This window comes from Choloepus didactylus, chromosome 27 (assembly GCF_015220235.1).
Source record: "Choloepus didactylus isolate mChoDid1 chromosome 27, mChoDid1.pri, whole genome shotgun sequence".
NCBI lineage: Eukaryota > Metazoa > Chordata > Mammalia > Pilosa > Megalonychidae > Choloepus > Choloepus didactylus.
This window is the reverse complement of record NC_051333.1, coordinates 10,540,908-10,558,813: the sequence shown is the minus strand read 5'-3', so window position 1 is coordinate 10,558,813 and position 17,906 is coordinate 10,540,908. Positions and strand designations below refer to the sequence as shown.

Sequence of the window (17,906 nt, the reverse complement as noted above, 5' to 3'; positions counted from 1 at the left end):
TCGCCTTCTGATTGGCCTACTAGCTGCCTCCCGCCCACAACGCCAGCAGGGCGGACGCGGTGGACGCCAGAGCCTGGGGCGGACGAGAGGGCCTTTTATTTGCGAGGGTCGGGGGTGGGGTCCTAGGTGGGGAGAGACAATAAATACCGAGGAATGTCGGGGTCTCAGTGCATCCAAAACGTGGACTGGGTGCCGGAGTCCTGGAGCCTGTCAGCGAGTCGCAGGACAAGGTCAATAAATACCCAAACCGCGAGGCGGGCGGAGCCGGCCGTGGCTCCGGGAGCAGCGCGAGTGAGGAGGGGGCGCGGGAGCCCCCGAAAGAGCAGGGCGGGCAAAAGCAGAAGGCCCCCGGGAGAGCGGCGGAGCTCGCGCCGGACGTTCGCCGCGGGAATAGAACGGCGCGGGAGGACAGGGCCTCAGTCACAGGAGGGTTTGTGGTTTGCGAGCCGATGGCGGGAGGGAGGCGCGTGCAGGGTGAAAGGCCCTCGGCCCTTGGTGCCTTCTCCAGACGGGCGCCTTGCGCGTCCGCTTCGGGGCTGCATCCCAGCCGGCGGAGGTGGGCAGCCGTTCCCCCGGGAAGCAGCACTCCCTGCTCCCCGCCTCCCAAGAGCTCTAGCTGCGGCCGCGGACCCGGCTCCTCCCTCCCCGGCCGCAGGGGGCGGGTCCGGCTCACAGGGATGGCGGTGGGCGCGGCTTCTGGGCCATGCCCGTGTCACTCAACCTCCGGCAGGGCCCGAGTGGAGGACCGGATGGGGTTCTAGGGTTCAGGGGACGCAGGCAGCTGCAGGGCGGCGCCAGACTGGAGAGGAATGGCCGGCGCGGGCCACCAACCCAGTGCAGCCCAGGGCGCTGGCAGGAGCCAGAGCAGCGGCGAACAGGAGCAGGGAACGCGTCTCCGATAGGTCAGGCCTAGGGACCTGCGGGCGAAAGGGCGGGATCAGGAATCGGGCGATACGCGCTTTTGATTGGCTCATGGGACTCGCCCCGCCTGCGCCCGTCGGTGGGGCCACAGTCCTTCCCGCCCCAGCCTCCCGGACAGCGAGGGCAGCCTGTGGTTGGCTGCTCGCAAGCTACAACTCCCGTCCGAACTCCTCATTGGTTGCTTCCTAACGGCCTGTGTTGATTGGTTGCCCGAGGACCCTCTGTGCGGTGGACATAAGCCGACAGAGGGGCAGCCAAGCAAAGGCGGCGTGGGGTGCGGTAGCGAGGCCGGAGCGCGGCGGCGGGCGGGCGTGGGCAGCCGGACGTACCCTGGCAGGGAGCAGCAGGTGGCGGCGGTGCATGGGGCCTGGCCCCACCAGCGGGCATGGGCCCAGAACCACGGCCGGGGGGCCATCTAGCTGGAGAGAGAAGGGACAGGTGACCCGATCGGAGCCCAGCCCAGCCCGGCCGCGCTCGGCGGGGGGCGAGAGACAGCGAGGGAAGTCGAGGTTGCGAGGGGCTGGGGAGATCCGGGGACGGAATTCGGTAACAGGCTTGAACCGAGGATGATCCAGTAGATGGGGGATGAATGGAGGGCGTCTCGTTTGGAGCCCCTGAGAGGTAGACTGAGCCCTAAACCTGGACGGGGAGGGCGGTCTGTACAGGGAGGCAGCAGGCTTGAGGCAGGGGAAAGAAAGGGGTCTTACATGGGAAGGTGGATCCGTGGCCCGGGGACTGGGGATCCCCGTGACGGCTGGAAGGAGAAGAGAGAGGCGTAGGGCGCGTGGAAGGGCGAGGAGGTAGGTGGCGCGGCGTGCCCCAGCCTAGGCCCTTCGCCCTCCCCCAGGTGTCCACACACACCCCCACCGGGCCGCGGGCCCACCTCCCCGTGGCGCCCTCGGGGAAGGGGGCGGAAAGGGGACTCGCCTGCGGCTCGCTCTGCCTGCAGCTCCTCCATCCGCTCCTGCAGCTGCCGGACGTGCGCCTCCAGGTCTCGGTTCCGGGCCTCGGCCTCGCGTAGTTGACTGCGGGGAGGTAAGGACCATGAGCCCGTCGGGGCCCCGGCGAGAGGGGCTGCTCCAGGTCGCGACGGCCTTGGCGCCCCGGCCCTGACCTGGCGAAGTTCTGGTTGTCGTTGCGGATGGCCTCCAGCTCCCGGCTCAGGCTCTGCCGGGTCAGCACCTCCTCCTCCAGCGCCTCCTGGAGCTCCTGTAGCGTCACCTCGGCCTCCGCTGGGATGGCCGCTTCCGCCTGCAGATGGGGACCTCTTTTAAGGCTGCGGGAGGCCCCCGGAGCACCCGGGATCCCCGCTCCTCCTCCACTCCCCTACTCCCCCCCCCGCCCCCCCATATCTCTGGGATGCCCATAGCTCCTGTAACGGCCCAGTCTCCCAGCTCCCTGATCCCGAGCCCTTTCTGGTCTCCAGCTCATCCACCTCCCACACAGCAACCAAAAGGCTGTTCCTAACACCAGCTTAACTTAACCGGGTCCCTCCCCGGCTCCAAATATCTCCAACTCCCTAGTGTTCTCAAGAGGAGGCCTGGGTACCAAGAGGCCCTGCTGGGTTGGTTTCCCACTGCACCCTCCAGCCTCCCAGCCCTTCTTAGCCAACAGTTCAGTCATGCTGCCCTCTTAGGGCCAAGAACAAACCTGTTGATCCTCAACTTAGGGCCTCTGCCCTCGAGGTTCTCTCTCTGGACCAGTTGGCCCTTTCCTCCTGGTGCCTGGCTCCTCCTCCCCGGCTCAGCTCAAAGTTAACAGCCACCTAGAGCCTCCCCCATGCCCATCAGTGCCATCATATGCTATCAATAGTTTCTTCAGAGGGATCGCCTCAAGACTGAAGTCATCTGGTCTCTTTATTTTGTTCCCTGTCTGCCACTGTCACTTGAGCTCCCAGAGGTGACCCACGCCAGCCCTGGAAGCTCTCACCTTTTCTCCCCTCTTTGTCCCTGACTGACCCCCTCCTCCAGCTTACTATTTCCTCTGGTAGCGGCACGGTGGGCGCCAGGCTAGGAGCTTGCACATGTGGCTCAGGCAATGGCTCAGCCTCCAGTTCCATGGGTGTGGGGCCTGGGACCTCATCATCCCTGAGGGGAGAGCGGGGAGGGGAGGGAGAGCTGGCCCCATCCAGGAGCCACCCAGACCCTGGGCTTAGAACCAGGACTCCCTGGCATGTGGGGATCGGGGCACGGAGCTCGAAGCAGCCAAACCCCAAGACCCCATGGTCTGAGGTTGGTTTGACAGGTCCTTCTGGTGACAAAAGGACTGCCCCTCACCTGACTTTTGGCCCCTGGGAGCCACCACCTAGGATCTGCCTGTCTCATCACTGTGTGACCTTTGCAAGCCCCTCTTAGGTCCTCTGGACAGGAAGTGGGCTTACACCCAATGATTCATGCGAGCTCCCCAGATCTGGCCACCTCCCAGGATGTGGTCTAAGACTGGGTTTAGTTCCAAGACTGTGACTCTATAAACATCAACACTCTCCCTCACATGCAGCTTGGGAGGAGCACAGAACCCCCACTGCGGGAATATGACGCCACACCAGAAGTGGATGTCCCCTCCAACTAGCAACCCCACTTGTGGAAATATGTCCCAAGAACCTACTTATCCTGGACATGTACCAAGACTGGCCTGCTGGCTGTTTGTCCCAGCCTGGAGTGTAACAGAGAGGACAGGCTGAGTAAATTCAGGAGGATCCCACCCAGCAGGTCAGAAGCATTTCGGGGTTCAGTAAGGAGAGAGAATGGTGTTTGCAATACATTATCCGGTAATAAAAGCAGAACAGAAAATACAATCTCATGGTTAACTATGTTTTGAGACCAGGATGGCCCCTGGATGGCGTGCTCACCCCCAGCTTTCCTTCACTTTTCATATTTTTCTCATATATCTGCAAAAAGCAATGCATTCTTTGTATAACTACCATTTCTTAAAGGTTTTATGCACCTTTAAGTGAGTGATTTAATGAGTTGTGACCTTTTAAAGTTGGTTGTAAAATTCTAGAACTCTTTTCTAAGAGGAGGTTCCAAGACTCGGAACTGGAAATTTAGAAGTCAAAGATTCAAAGACTGGATGGCTGAGTCTGGGGCCCTGAGGTTTCACAATTGAATCCAGGATTTTAAGGTTTCCAAGACTGATTCTGCAATGTACTTTGGGCAGGTGAACACAGAGGTGATCCCAGACCCCAGTCGTTGTCCTGGGGCCTCCAGAGGCCAGCACCCCCATCCCACTCCTCACGGGGCAGGGGGACAGTGCTCACCTGAGGGCCATGCAGGAGTAGGAGTAACCCACGAAAGGCAGGTGGACACCCAGCGGCACGCCCTCCTGCATGTCCGACAGCGTTTCCTCCACAAGAGAAGCACAGACGTGACACCGATCCCTACTCCTTTCCAGTTTTGGCTTCAATGCCCCCCCCCAAAACCACCCCAAATTGGGGCTGATCTAAAGTGGCCCCTCCATCGTTTCCTTTTCTTGCATCCTGTTGCCTTTCTTCAGGCCACTTGCCACAGTCTGGTCCCATCCTTCTCTAGACTGGGAGTGGATGAGGGCAGGGACTGGGGCTGACCTGGCCATTGCTGGGTCCGCAGTGCTGCCAAGCACGAGGGCACTCGGCCCCAGCTTGTTGAGAGGGAATTGAAAGAGATGGTCTAAGGAAGGAGGATCTCTGTTCAGCTAGCCCCCTTCTCCAGGAAGCCTTTCAGGACCTTCCATCTGGGTCAGGAGCCCCCTTTTACTCTCCCTACTGGCCCTGATCACTCTAGGGATGGGTCTGTCCCCCACCCGACTGTGAGTCTAGGTCACTGCTGGGTCCCCAGCACTGGGTGGGCACACAGCAGGTGCTCTGGGCAGTGACTGCTCCGCAGGCCCCAACTTTATTGAGGAGGGGTGTCAGGGGCGCAAGTACCTACCCCGCCCCCGCTCACCATGGTAGTGAGCCCGTCCTCCACCACGTCGAAGTTGCACGTATCAGTGGCACCCTCGAAGTCTGGTGTAAAGGGCGGGGAGCTGTCGCGGAGTCCATCCCAGTCGAGGCCAAAGAAGAAAGGGTGCTTCTGGAAGTCTCCAGCTCCATCCCGGCCCAGCCGTGTCTCTGGGGGACACAGCAGCTGCTGGATGAGGTCTTGGGCCTCCTCGGGGACCCCTGCGTCTGCCACTGGCAGAGACAGGTGCTCCTGCCCGGAAGGGGGGAATGTTAGCCTGGGAGCGGTGTGCGGAGGGGGGTTCAAGGGCTCCTCGGCAGCACTCACCTCGTAGTGGACGATCTTGCCGTAGGTCTCGGCCGTGGAGTCAGCGTAGAAGGGCGTCTGCCCGTAGAACATCTCATAGGCGAACACGCCCAGCGCCCACCAGTCACACTCGGGCCCGTAGCTGCCTGTCCCGGGCCCGCCGCTCACGGCCTGCAGGATCTCGGGCGACAAGTAGTCCGGGGTGCCCACGGCCACCAGCGACCGCACCTGCGCCAACGGGACCAGAGCTAGGCTCGGGCCCCGCCCCCTTGCCCCGCCCCGAGGGTTTGGCCCCGCCCTCCGCCTAGACCAACCTGCTTCTCGAGCGCACCTAGCACATGTCGCCTCATCCTCCTGTCTCAGGGTCCTGATACCGCCTTCAAGCCTAGACCCGCTCCTCGCACGCCCTGCCCCTCTCCGTCCCCGCGCCTGACCCCACCCTTCAAGGGTGGCCCGAGTTGCCCCGCCGCGGGCGCACCCGCTCACCGTTCCGTCCTCCTGCAGCTTGAGGCAGGAGCCGAAGTCGGCCAAGCGGATGTGGCCACAGCGGTCCAGCAAGATGTTGTCCGGCTTTATGTCCCTGCGCCGGGGGAACAGGAGGGGAGGGACGATAGGTGCCCCTCTCTGCCACTACGGTCCCGTCTCATTCCGCCCCTGTAGGAAGCACCTTCTCGGGCTGTGCTCTCCAGCGCGCCTGCAAGCCTGGATGCCAAGCCCCAGCCCCGCCCCCGGGCGCCAACCTTCGCAGTCCCCGGGATACCTTTGCCGTCCTCCGGGCCCGCCCCTCAGCCCCGGCGCGCCCACCTGTGCACGTAGCCCAGCCGGTGCACCGAGTCGATAGCCATGACAATCTCGGCCAGGTAGAAGCGCGCCATCTCGGCCGGGATCCGCTCTCCAAACTTGCTCAGCAGCGTCAGCAGATCTCCGCCCACGTAGTACTCCATGACCAGGTACTGGGAGGGGGCGTGTCATGGGCACCGGGGGTTGGGGGTCCCCCTCAGCGCCGTTCACGGACAGCCAGGGCCCAAGACTCCCGGAGACGCTATATTTAGGGCAGAGACCCCGCAGACCCTGCCCCGTGTGAGCCCAAAGATCTCCCGGGGCCAATCAGAGACGCCCCGCAAAAAGTTCCCCCCAGATCTCACTGAATTGGGATTCACTCCCTCAGAGACATTCCGGAGAAAAAGAGACCCCAGGTACCTCCCAAGGCCCAGAGTATAGACTGTCAATACCTCCTGCCCGGTGACTCGCACAGCCCAGGGAGACAAGGGGCTCCCCCAGGAGGCATCCTGGCACAGACTGCTCCAGAATCCACCCCGGGCAAAGAGCGGTAACACATCTCCCAGCCCAGGCAAGGCTGGCCACTCATCCACCTGAGGCACCTTCTTACCACATCCGGAGACCCAGAGACCCCCGCGCCCCCGGCACGGGCCTTTTCCGGGACAGCCCCCTGAGGGCTCCGTCCCTCCTCCCAGGGGCCCCGGCCCGCTCTCACTAGGTAGTTCTCGTCCTGGAAGGCGAAATGCAACTGCGTGATCCAGCGCCGGTCCCCGTTCACCAGCACATCCCTCTCTTCTCGGAAGCACGATATCTGCGGGGCAGCCGGGGATGCTGAGACGGTAGGCGGGGGGGCCAGGTCCTCACCGCCCCTCACACCCAGCCCCGGCCCCCACCTCGCCTCTCTTCAGCATGTCCCACTTATTCATGATCTTCATGGCGTACACCCGGCCCGTCTGTTTCATCTTCACCACCGCAACCTAAAGGCCAAACAGGGTGACAGGCGCCGGCGGTGGGAGGGGACCCGGGAAGCCGAGTGCCTCCGCCAGGACGGATCCATTCCTGGCTCCGCCCCCACCCACCCATTGGCCTTAAGCCCGTCCCCCGCCCGGTCTCAGCCATTCATCAATTTCTGCGGCCCCGCCCCGAGCGCCTATGCCCCGCCCACAGGCTGTCAAGTCCGTCCCTCGCCCCACCGAACTCTCGCGCCGCGGCTCAGGGCTCACCTCGCTGAACGCCCCGCGTCCGATCACTTTCAGAATCTCGAAGTCATCCCTCTGCAGTCGGACCTCCTTAAGCCTCGCCGTGATGGGCTCCGCTGAGGAGGGGCCGAGAACCGGGGATCACGGGCCGAGGCTAGAGAAGCGGGGCGTGGGGGGGTACTCCCTCTTTCTGCTCCCTAGTCTCCTCTCTCGGCCTCTCAACTTCACCTTACCAGGAGATTACCCACATAGCCACTGTGTAAGATTCGGGGGACCCCAAACTTCCCTCCCCTGGAGGTGCGATGCCTTGGAAACCCTTTTAGGGGCAGGGCATGGGACCAGAGGGTCATAGTGGGTGCAAGATGGAGAGACGGTTGACAAACAGCAGAAGGGGAGGCCCTGCGGAGGAAATGAGGCCCTCCCTCTTCTCCAGGTGAGGCTTGAAATGCTGGATCCCGATTCTTATTTAGTAAGTCTTGTTAGGGTCCCGGACATCTGTTTCCACCCAGTCCCTCCAGATTTGGATGCAGGTGGCTCTTGCACCACACTTTGGGAAACACTGGATTTGGGGGTGAGAGCCAGGAGAAGGAAAGGGAGCAGGAGACCGTGGGGGCACCCAGCCAGTGCTCAGGGCTCCGGGCACTGGTGGAAGCGCTGCCGGCCCAGTCGTCTCCACAACTCCAGGAAGGGCTTTAGTGTTACCCCTTATTTACAGATGGGGAAACCAAGGTCACGCAGCTTGGAATGTTAAACAGGGCGGGAGGGAGGGGCATGAGCCGGGAGGGAGGCCCGAGACTTGGGTACAGTGGGAAGGGGAGGCCTGGGCTCCCAGGGGCTGGAAGGCGCCGCAGAGGCAGGATGGAGGGAGGGATGGGGATGAGTGGGAGAGAGGGGAGACAGGGTGGGCACTGGCAGGGAGAGAGGGGCCCCACGGGGTTGGGGGAGAGTGGGCCGGCAGGGAAGCAGCAGCCAGGGCCCAAGGATGGGCGAGGGAGGAGAGAGCCAAGACACTGAGCCCTTTTAAGGCAGCGGGAACCCAGGCCCCCTCCCCCGCCCAACGGCCTGGCGGGGGAGGGGCCGCAGGATTCGGACTCAGTCCACAAAAGGAGTGCTCCCTACCCGAGAGCCAGACCCCGGCCCCCACCCCAGGCCTCAGTTTACCCTCCCGGCTGAACAGCATCCTCTGCAAAAGGGAGGCTAGGAGAGTAACAGAGCTCAGGGGAAGTGGGGAGAGGGTTCCTCCAGAGGCTTGAATGGCCTAGCGCTGGCCTCCCCCTTCTCATCTGTGAAATGGGAGGAGGGAGAGGAGCTGGGCCTGGGATGGAAAGGGATAGACACCGGTGAGGGGAGAGTGACAGGAAACAGAGAGTGACAGAGGAACTGTGACCCACAGAGACCAAGAGTGAGCCACTGTGGGGCAAACGAGTAGAGGGACAGAGTGGCAGGATGTCAGACAGATCAGAGTGAGCCTGTGCCCTGGGCTTGGGGGGAGAGGGGGACAGGGCAGGGGGCTGAAGCACATCCTCTCCTCACCTGTCTCCAGGGTCCCTGGGCCTGGGAGGACCTTGCAAGAATGCACTTTGTGGGGAGAGCTGGAAGATTGGGGGTCCTGAGCTGGGAGGATTAACAGACTTAGGAATTAGTGGACGAGAACCGGGGTGGGCCAGGTAGGCTGGTAAGGACCAGGATGTTGGAGAACATGGAATGGACAGAAGTGGCCCTCCTCAATCTGAGGACTGAGGGGATGCTGTGTGGCGCCTGTCTGCAGAGTGGGTTCTTCCCCAGGGCCAGCCTGAGTCACCGCGCCCTCCCGGGGCCTGGGCACCTGTTGGGACAGCTGGAGAGACTGACGCCGAACACCTGCCAGCTGGCCACGCCCCTAGCAGCTGCCCCATGCTGTCCCTCCCTGCCTGTCCCCGAGCACTGGGAAACCACAGTGGAGGGCCACAGGGCCCATCTGGGGGGGACCCTAGCAGATGGGGCTCACAGCATATCCCTAGGCCCAGCCTCGGGCAGGGGTCAGGGGCATGGTGGGAGGCTGTGCCCAGCCCAGCCTGCCACAGCTCCCAACAGCTCCCAAGCCGTGGTTCCGAGTCATGGCTGCCCTGGCCTCTACTGACCCTGCCCTGCCAGGGGGTACGGGAAAGGGCATGACACCCAAGGACCCAGGTCCAAGCTCTGGGGCCCTGAACCGGCAATATGCCCGTGTCTGCCCTGCCCCCCGCAACAACCAGGCCCCCTGTACCCCACCCATTTCCTGTCTCTGCCCTGGCCCCATCCCCTCCCACCTAGGGTTGGGGAGCCAGACAGGCAGGCACTCACCCCACTGCAAGAAGTCGGCCACGTACTTGTCCTGGGCCAGGTCGGAGGCGCCCAGCTCCTGGTGGACGCCCAGGAGAAGGTCGAGCAGGGGCTCCAGCCCCAGGAAGCCTGGGTCCAGCACCAGCTGCTGGAGCCGCTGCAGCCGCACTTCGGCTGACATGTCGGGCAGGCAGCACCATGTCCCCTCCCCGGGCCGGGGGCTCGGGCTCCTCCTGTCACGGGCCCATCAGCCCCTGTCCAGGCCCCTGGGCCCCCGCCGCATGTCTGCCGTCCCTGGCTTCCCCTGGGCCTCTCTGGCCACTTCTCTCTGCTGCTGAGGCCTCCTCCTCTTCTCTCCACCCCTCGGTCCAGCCCCCCTCCCGCCTCCCAGCCTTAACCCCTCACGAGCCAGCCCCCCCGCAACGCCCTCTTTCCAGGGCCTCTGAAGCCTTCAGTGTTTAGTGGGGGAAGGGGGGGGGACGATGCTCCACTCTTACACCCATCCCCCAATAAAAAGAGGGAGATGAAAACTACAGGTGTGACAGATGCCAAATATCCAGAGATGTGCCCACCCATTCTCTAGAGGGGGCCAACTGAGGTTCAGTGATCCAGGCAACACCCCCCTCCCCCCAACCCCAGGCAGGGATGGAGGAAGGGGGGCTGAGGTCAGGGAAAGGGGGGCTGGAGGCCAGGGCAGCTTCTCGGGTGACTCAGCCATGGATTCCAACTTCGGGACGGTTAAATTTAGCCCTCGAGGCCTTGGCCTCACGCTGGCTTTCTGGCAGGAGGTGAGGAAGGGGTGGCGGGGTGAGAAGCAGGCGGGGAGGCCCTCGGGAGCCAGGACCAGGGGTGACCTGCTGGCCAAAGCCCGGGGGAGGCGGGTGGTGCAGTGCCGGGCAAGGAGACCCCAAAATAACTCCTTGGACCCTGGCCGGAGAGCCACATTCCTGCCCAGGCTGGGATTAGAAACAGCGGCATGTCGGGGGGTGGAGGTGGCGCGGGAAGACACCACGCCCTGTGGCCCGCCAGCCGGGGGGGGGGGGTGTCCTGCTCTTTCTTTGTGGGGGGCAGCTGTTCTGGAGAGGAAGTCATGGTCTCCAGCTGGCCCTGGAGGGGGGCACAGGGGCAAGGACTGGTCCCTGGGGCAGCTCAGACCCTTAGTCCAGGGCTCCTCGGGGGAACCCCCAACTAGACAGGCCCTTTTTTATCGGGAATGTTTCATCTGGACAGTTTGGGCATTTAAAACCCTTTGAAAGCTCCGCCGAGGGCTGAGGAAAGGGGGTCTGCGGGGGGGGGGGGGGCGCCCCCCTGCTGCCAAAGGGCCCTGCTCGGCTGGTTCACCAGCTGTGGGTGCAGCAAGACCCTGCCCCCCAGGTTTTTGCCTGTGAATCTAAGGGGAAGGGAGGCAGGGCCTGAGCTCCTCCTCCTCGGGTGAAAGTGGGTGATCCTCGGGGGCAGAAGCGCACCCACCCCCTCCACTACCCCCGGGAAGGGAACAGACAGGCTGGGCCTGGGGCTGTGAAAACGGGGCTTTAGTATAAATAAGAGGTCCTGAGGGTGGGGACGGCCCCGAGGGGCTTCCATAATTTAACACTCTTCCGGGAGGCACAGACAGGAGCAAGGGGTAGGGCCAGGGGAGGGGCGGACCCCCTGCCCTGCCTGGGCCGAGGCGCACTGCAGAGCTGGGCTCCTGTGGGTGGGGGTCCCCCCACCCAGGATGACCAGTCACATGCTGGGAATAGGGATGAGGGTAACACTGACATTTCAGAGGAGTCACTGTAGTTGGCAGTGGGCAGGGACAAGGCTGAGGCCACGCGGACTGCAACATCCCCCCAGTGTCTGGGCCAGCCGGGGGACCCTCAGCCCCCCAAGCTGTGCAGGTCGGGGGATCGCGCAGTCCATCGTCACGGTTAGTCTGGTTAATACGTTGCTTGGTGAGCTCAGCGGGGACGTGGCGGCTGGGGCCTCACACCACTGTGCCACTCGGGGAGTTGCCCGGCTGGGAGGAGATGCCCTGGGAAGATGAGGGGAGACCGGAGGGTTAGGGACCACCCAGGGTTGCCACCAGACCCCCCACACACCACAGCCCGCTGCTCTAGGCTTCCCGGCCAGCAGTCGGCATGAAACAGTAATTGAAGTCCTCGGCTGACCCTGTGCAGAGAAGTTGGGGTAGGGGAGGGTGGGGAGGAGAGGCGGGCAACTGAGGTCTCCTGACTTGGGGTGGGGGTGGGGGTGGGGGTCCTGCTATTCTGGAGGAGAAAAGACTCAGGGACAGTCCTACCTCTACCACTGACTTGCTGGGTGACCTGGACCAACCTCCTTCCCCTTTCTGGGCCTCGGTCTCCTCATCTGTGAACTAGGGAGATAGAGGGGGATCTTTCAGGGCTCACCAGCACCCCCGTATCCCAACACCCTTGCGTTTGACACCCTGAGCCTGTGCAACGAGGACTCCAAAACCACTCCTCCAAGGAGCAAAGCTGCAGCCCAGACCTGCCAGCCTGGAAGCTGAGCCCAAACCCTAAGTTGCTGAGCTCCTGAATTTCCAAGGGGCCAGGCCCTGGGCTTCACCTGCCACGATCTTCCCGGGCCCCACAGCCACCCCAGGAGGCAGGCGCGCCCACCCACCAACCATCTCAAAGGCTCTCTTCTCTAGGAGGTGACGGGACAGAGGTCAGAGATGGGCAGTGACCGGCCTGAGGTTGCAGTGAGCAGGACTGGAACCCGGGAGCCACTGCCCAGGCCTCCAGCAATGGGCCGCGATGCCAGGGTCCAAGAGCAGGCTGGCAGCCGGGCCACAGGCTCAGTCTTGCCCAGAGATGTGTTTAGCTTGGCTCACGGTATTTTTTAAGTTTCACCATTTAAAAACTGGATTTGCCATAGAAATACAGAGTCTGCTGCAAGTCTCAAGCGGCCACACCCAGCTATCTAACCTTTGGACAAAGGCTTGGGCTATGGCCCAAAAACGGCACCCCCTGCTGCCGCCATACCTGCTCCCCCTCTGTGGACTCATGCCCCGGGGTTCTAGAAGCCCGTACTCTAACAGGGCAGAGGCTTTGTCCTCTGCCTCTAAGCTTTCACCCTAACAGGCTACGGCTGTGCTGGTGACCAAGGCCTGGGAAAGGGTCCGCCGGGTCCGGGGCCTGTGGGGGCGACTCACCGCCTTGCCGGGCCGGGCCCAGGTACAGATGAGGCCCTCCTGGCAGGCAGTGATGATGCAGTCCTCCAGGAAGAGGAGGACGGTGAGGCGCTCCTGCGCGATCTTCTTGCACACCAGGGGCTCCAGCAGTGGCACCTCGTGGATGCGCGGGCACAGCGCGGTGCCCAGGACCTTGGCGGGGTCCAGTCGGCTGCGGGGGGCAGGGCCACTGGGCTTGTCACCGCCACCCCCACCACCACCCCGGCTGATGTTGCCCAGGCTGTGGTAGCGCTTGTGCTCCTTCTCGGCCCCCCGGTCCCGCCGCTCCTGCAGCGTGAGGGTGGCGAAGCGCCCAATGCTGAACGGGGTGCCCGGCTCCACCACTGCCCCCGGGCCGCCCGCCTTGCCGCCGCCTGCTGGGTGTGGGAGGCTGTTGGAGCGGGACAACGAGCGGGGCAGGGGGCCAGGGCCTGGCTCTCCAACCCGCGAGATGCTGGCTGCTGGCGGCATGGTACTGGGGGTGCCAGGGAGGGTGCGGGTGCGGGCCAGGGGTGGGTGTGGGTAAAGCACGTCTTCGGTGAGGTCCCACAAGCAGAACTGTGTGTCCTGGCCGGCCGAGCCAAAGCGATAGGTGATGGAGCCGGCCTTGGGCAGTGGGGAGACTGGGGCGCCCCCGGCCTCAGGCTCCTCCTCTTCCTCGCCGCTTCGCTCCCCATCACCACTGGCCGCCGTTGCCTCCTCAGCCCGCGTGGTGTAGGGGTCAAAGGCCACGGCGTTGACCCAGGACTTGTGGCCATGGCCACGGGCCACCACACGGCCCTCAGTGAAGGACCACACGGTGACCAGGTCGTCCTCGCCACCGGTCACCACATAGCGCCCATCAGGGCTCCAGCACACACAGAGCAGGCCCCCAAAGTAGCTCTTCATGAGCCCGCGCAGCAGCATGGAGTCGAAGTGGAAGACGCGCAGGCAGCCGTCCTGGCTCACGCAGGCCAGGTGCCGGCCGTCGGGCGAGAAGGCGAACTCGTTGAGCGGCCCCTCCCCGACCGCCCACTTGGCCAGGGGGTTGCGGGGCGCCTTGCTTTTGGCTGCGTAGACGGCAAAGCCCTCACCCTGCTTCAGCAGGCTGTACTGGGGCGGGGCAGAGACGCACGGGTGGCTGACGTTGTACAGGTACAGGTGGCCGCTGGCGTGTGATGCCAGGAACAGGCTCTCCGACTCGGGCAGCCACTTCAGGTAGGTCACTTTGGTCTTGTCAATCAGCCGCTGCCAGGGGAGACAGGCCGGAGCTGGGGGGCAGCCACGAGCCCTCCGCAGCCCTCCTCCCCGTCTCCCATGAGCTGGGCCCAGGGCCGAGGACACGCTCCCTCTTCAGGGAGTAGCCCCCAACCGAGGGGAGACAGACGGACGCTGGGTCATGGGGAGGTGGGAAAATATGACCACTGCTGCTGAGGTGTCACAGGAACTCCCTTCCGTGGAGAGGGGACAGTCCTGTCCTTCCAGAGAACTGCCCTCTATCTGTCTAACCCCTTCTGCCATCTTCACCATGTCAGGCTTAAGGCAAAACATTTATTCACAGACTGTGGCTTCACAGAGGAAGGATCTTTGTCGTCCGGCTCACAGTTCCATCCCCAGCACACAAAACAGTGCACCCAAGAGGTGGCTCAGAAATATTTCCTGGGTGAGTGAGTGACAACTCCATCCTTCCAGCTGCTTAGATCAAAAACCTCCCAGGCATCCTCGCTCCTTTTCGTCACAGCTCTCAGCCAATCTGCCAACAGATCCTGAGGACTGAGCCTTCAAAACACACCTAGAGTCTGACCTCTTCTCCCACCCCGACTCCTGCCACCCCGGGCCCAGCCACCATCCATCCTGCAGTGGCTTCCCAACTGGCCTGCAGGTCCCCACGCCACAGACTGCTCTCTGCACAGCCAGTGTCCCCATCCCACTCAGCACATGCACACAGGCTTTGGCCACCAGGTTCTCCCTTTGGGCATCCAATGGATATAATGAATTAACATCTCACCTGGCATCTAGAATATGACTGGCTGCCTCCCATCCTTTCAAGAACTGAGAAAACAGTCCCTCAAATCATTTCTGAGCTCTAGGGTTCCGATGAGAAACCCTGGTTGAAAAAGGTTTCTCCAGAGGCTTCTGTGTAGGAGTAAAAGCCAAAGTCCTTTCCATGGCTTTTCAGACCCTACATGACCTGATCTTTCCCCATTTCTCAGAACCCAGCTATCACCCTCCCAGCCCCTTCAAACACGGCTCCAGCCACTCAGCCTTTGTGTTGTTCTGCTTCAGGGCTTCTGTATGAGCTGTTTCCTCCCCCAGAGGACTTTCCTCTCCTCCTCAGGTCTTTATTTCAACCCCACTCCTAGTGAGGCCTTTCCTGGCCACCCTATTTAAAAGCTGCCAAGCATTCCCTATGCCCCTTCCTGGCTGGATTTTTCTCCATGCCATTTATTCCCTTCTGCCATAAAATAAACTTACTTGATAAGCACTTATTGCCCTCCACAATGCTAGACTGAAAGCTCTGTGAAGGCAGGGATTTCGCCTGTTTTGTTCACTGTGATGTGATATCCCCAGTGCTCGGAACAGCATCCCAGGGTCTGGCACAGAATGAAGGATCCATAACTATTTTCTGGATGGATGAGCCAATGCATTTTTAATCCATTCAATGTTTCACCCACTCCCTTCAGCACACTCATGGAACACCTTCCCTGGACCAGGGAGACAGAGATACAGCTGAGGGAGTCCCTACCCGCGGAGATGATGTGCTGCCATGTTCTCTCTCTGCCAAGTTGGCGAGGACTGAGAAGTCTCCATGTCTGATTTTACGATAATCCTGTGAAACAGGGATGAGAATCCCTATTTTGCAGAGGAGAAAGACTGAGGCTTGAGTCACTTTCCCAAAGTAAGACAGTGCACAAATGGTGCAGCAGCAGGGTCTGAATTCAAAGCCCACAGAGCCCAGAATTTCAAGAGTGAAGGCTCTGGAAACAGACGAATCCCAACCATTGAGTAACCTCAGTTCTTTAATCTGCAAAATGGACCTCACAATTCCTTTCCCATCAGTTGATAAGAACTCAGGGAGTAACATATTCAGCACAGGGCTCGTAATAGCAATGTAGCTGTCATTATTAGCCACTGTCACACTAGCTGCTGTCTGTCATCCCGTTCTACTTATCTGCCAGTCCACCTCCCCTCTGCCCCTCATCCTGTCCCTCTCAGGCCCACAGAAGCACCTGACACAGCTTCCCAGATGATGCTGTCCCCTGGCCAACACTGGGGTGGGGGGTGTTGGGGATTGCAGTTCTGGGCCCTGGGGCCCACAATCACCTCCTCATTGAATAGCTTGCTGGTGTCCTTCTTGATGAGATCCAGGTACTGCACCTGGCCAGCCGAGAACCCCACCAGCAGGGAGATGGTCTCTGTGGCAGCAGTGAACTGGTTGAAGTCATGGCAGGTGGGCTGGGTGCCCTTATAGATCCGCTTGTCAATTGGCTTGTTGAGGTCAATAGACTTGAGTGATGGGAGAAAAGGGGTTAATGGCTTAAGCCACTGAAAGGAAGGAAGAGGGTATTGAGGTTGGGGAAAACCACTAAGAGGAAGCAGGTTTACACCCCTGTCAGAAGTGGGTAGGCGGATGGGTAAGTGGGGAAGGAGGGCACAACCACAGACAGGAAGGGGGACCCCAATCACAGACAAAGTAGGGGGAAAAACCAGACAGGAAGGATTCCCTGCCACGTCCTCCCCCAAGGGGACCACAGTGCCTACCAAAGTAGGAACCCCCCAACTTCAGGGACACCAGGTCTATAGCATCAGGGTTCAAAGTCCCCACTGTCCCTGAGCTTCCACTCCCTTCCAGCCCTGCCTGTTACCTCAGCAACTTCCTTGAGCCTTAGCACCATGACATTCCAGATCCCCAAAACCTCAGGGTCACCCTAATTCCCAGGACTGTAAAGTCCAATATCCCAGGCACCCCTTCACCTCGGGAGTCCCTAAGCCTCAAGCCACCCCCAACACAATTCAGTGACCTATTAGACCTCACAGTCCTCAAAATTTTAGGACTCTCTGTCATCTCCAGGCTCTCTCAACTTGGGGATCCCCATCACTTCTGAGGACCACCAAAAACTTCAGGGGCTTCATCCCCTCTGGGACCTACACCACTTCACAGACACCCACCATGGTGGAGAATTTTTCCCACTAGGGCCCTCTCATCACCTCTGCATTTTCCATCAGCTCAAAGATCCTCATTTTTTCCAGGACCTGCATTACCTCCAGAACCCCAATTTCTTCTAGCTGGATTTCTATTACCTATAAGATGCCCATAATTTCCTGAATCCCCTTCATCTCTGGACTTCCCAAGTCTCAAGACACTGCCCGCCCCCATCACCTCCAGGTTGCAATGCAATACGTCTGGGTTCTGCATCACTTCTGAGCCTTCATCACCTCGGGATTCTTCTCCAGGTTGCTTCCTACCTCTGAACCCTATGCCTATCCCGGCAGGATCCCACATCACCTCAAGATTCACCATCATCTCCAGGATGCCCAGCATCCACCTTTTAGAATCCTGCATCACCTCCCAGAATCCTATGCCCCAGGACGTCCACCACATCTAGGGTACCTATCCCTCGGCCCCTTATCAGTTCGGGGAACCTCTCCGAGATCGCCTCAGGGACCACCATCCTCTCAACACCCAGGACCCCACGATGCGGGCCGCTCACCCGTTGGCTCCCGCGGCGGCAGCAGCCCGGGTAGAAATAGAGCTCGCGGCCCAAGTTGAAGCAGACACGGTCTCCTCCCGCGCCGAGCCCCGCGGGCGTGGCTGGCGGCTCCCCGGACCCGACGCCGTCGGGCTCCCCAAGGCGCACGAGGCTGAGGCGTACGGCGGGCAGCGCGGGTCCGGGCCCGGGGCCTGCAGGCGGCGGGGACGGAGCGGGGCCCGCGGCGCCGGGGCCAGAGGTGGAGGCAGGGCCGGGCGGGGGCTGCGGCGGCTGCGGCTGCGGCTGCGCCGGGGTCTGGGCGGAAGCTGGACCCGACCTGCGAGCGGTGCCGTCCCCGGGGAGCAGTTTGTAGAAGCCCTCGCGGGTGCGAAACTGCGACTTGATCTCGGCGCAGTCCCCCATGGCGGCGCCGGGGCCCGAGCCGCCCTCCGCGCCGCCCGCCGCCATCTTGGGCGCCCACCGGGCCCCGCCGCTGCCCCACCGCCACACGCCGCCGGGCCCCCTGCCGGAAGCCGCGAGCCCTCGCCGGAAGAGGTGGGGCCGTTGCCCAGGCGACGCCTCTTCGATTGGCAACAGTGTCGGAAGGCGGGACGAGCTTCGGCGGTCGCTCTGGGGA

At 62.0% G+C, this 17,906-nt stretch overlaps 2 protein-coding genes across 13 annotated transcripts; both read right to left on the bottom strand.

The window, feature by feature from the left end:
* Positions 1-74: 74 nt before the first annotated feature.
* DMPK (DM1 protein kinase) lies at positions 75-9,758 on the bottom strand. 9 transcript variants are annotated; one of them, XM_037819053.1, is made up of 16 exons: positions 9,446-9,624; positions 7,643-7,694; positions 7,148-7,246; positions 6,818-6,901; positions 6,640-6,735; positions 5,949-6,097; positions 5,631-5,724; positions 5,166-5,372; positions 4,827-5,090; positions 4,178-4,263; positions 2,897-3,008; positions 2,036-2,172; positions 1,849-1,946; positions 1,629-1,675; positions 1,251-1,340; positions 75-917 (listed from the first exon to the last, which is right to left on the bottom strand). In XM_037819053.1, exons 1-16 carry the CDS (start codon positions 9,622-9,624, stop codon positions 765-767), a joined length of 1,947 nt encoding a protein of 648 aa, XP_037674981.1. In that variant the 3' UTR covers positions 75-764. The 9 variants fall into 9 exon arrangements, with proteins under 9 accessions (XP_037674981.1, XP_037674975.1, XP_037674972.1 ...); XM_037819047.1 differs by lacking the exon at positions 7,643-7,694 and having other exon boundaries at positions 1,251-1,336; positions 7,148-7,239; positions 9,446-9,605; XM_037819050.1 differs by lacking the exon at positions 7,643-7,694 and having other exon boundaries at positions 758-917; positions 1,251-1,336; positions 4,842-5,090; positions 7,148-7,239; positions 9,446-9,605.
* Positions 9,759-10,941: 1,183 nt separating this feature from the next.
* On the bottom strand, positions 10,942-17,807 carry DMWD (DM1 locus, WD repeat containing). 4 transcript variants are annotated; one of them, XM_037819054.1, is made up of 6 exons: positions 17,291-17,807; positions 15,903-16,085; positions 15,325-15,408; positions 12,582-13,826; positions 11,706-11,780; positions 10,942-11,438 (listed from the first exon to the last, which is right to left on the bottom strand). In XM_037819054.1, exons 1-6 carry the CDS (start codon positions 17,735-17,737, stop codon positions 11,391-11,393), a joined length of 2,082 nt encoding a protein of 693 aa, XP_037674982.1. In that variant the 5' UTR covers positions 17,738-17,807; the 3' UTR covers positions 10,942-11,390. The 4 variants fall into 4 exon arrangements, with proteins under 4 accessions (XP_037674982.1, XP_037674983.1, XP_037674984.1 ...); XM_037819055.1 differs by lacking the exon at positions 11,706-11,780; XM_037819056.1 differs by lacking the exon at positions 15,325-15,408.
* Between the last annotated feature and the right edge of the window lie 99 nt (positions 17,808-17,906).

Bases quoted from the DNA above. Each gene is read 5' to 3' on its own strand.
- DMPK (XM_037819044.1), bottom strand. From the start codon at position 9,605: ATGTCAGCCGAAGTGCGGCTGCAGCGGCTCCAGCAGCTGGTGCTGGAC. The intron at 4,264-4,826 runs GTAGGTACTTGC...TCTCTTGTGGAG, and splicing joins CCATGGTGAGCGGGGGCGGG to GAAACGCTGTCGGACATGCA. The intron at 3,009-4,177 runs GTGAGCACTGTC...CTCTCCCCTCAG, and splicing joins TACTCCTGCATGGCCCTCAG to GGATGATGAGGTCCCAGGCC.
- DMWD (XM_037819054.1), bottom strand. From the start codon at position 17,737: ATGGCGGCGGGCGGCGCGGAGGGCGGCTCGGGCCCCGGCGCCGCCATG. The intron at 16,086-17,290 runs GTGAGCGGCCCG...CCATCACTCAAG, and splicing joins GCCGCCGCGGGAGCCAACGG to TCTATTGACCTCAACAAGCC. The intron at 11,439-11,705 runs GTAGGACTGTCC...TCATCTTCCCAG, and splicing joins CCAGCAAGTCAGTGGTAGAG to GGCATCTCCTCCCAGCCGGG.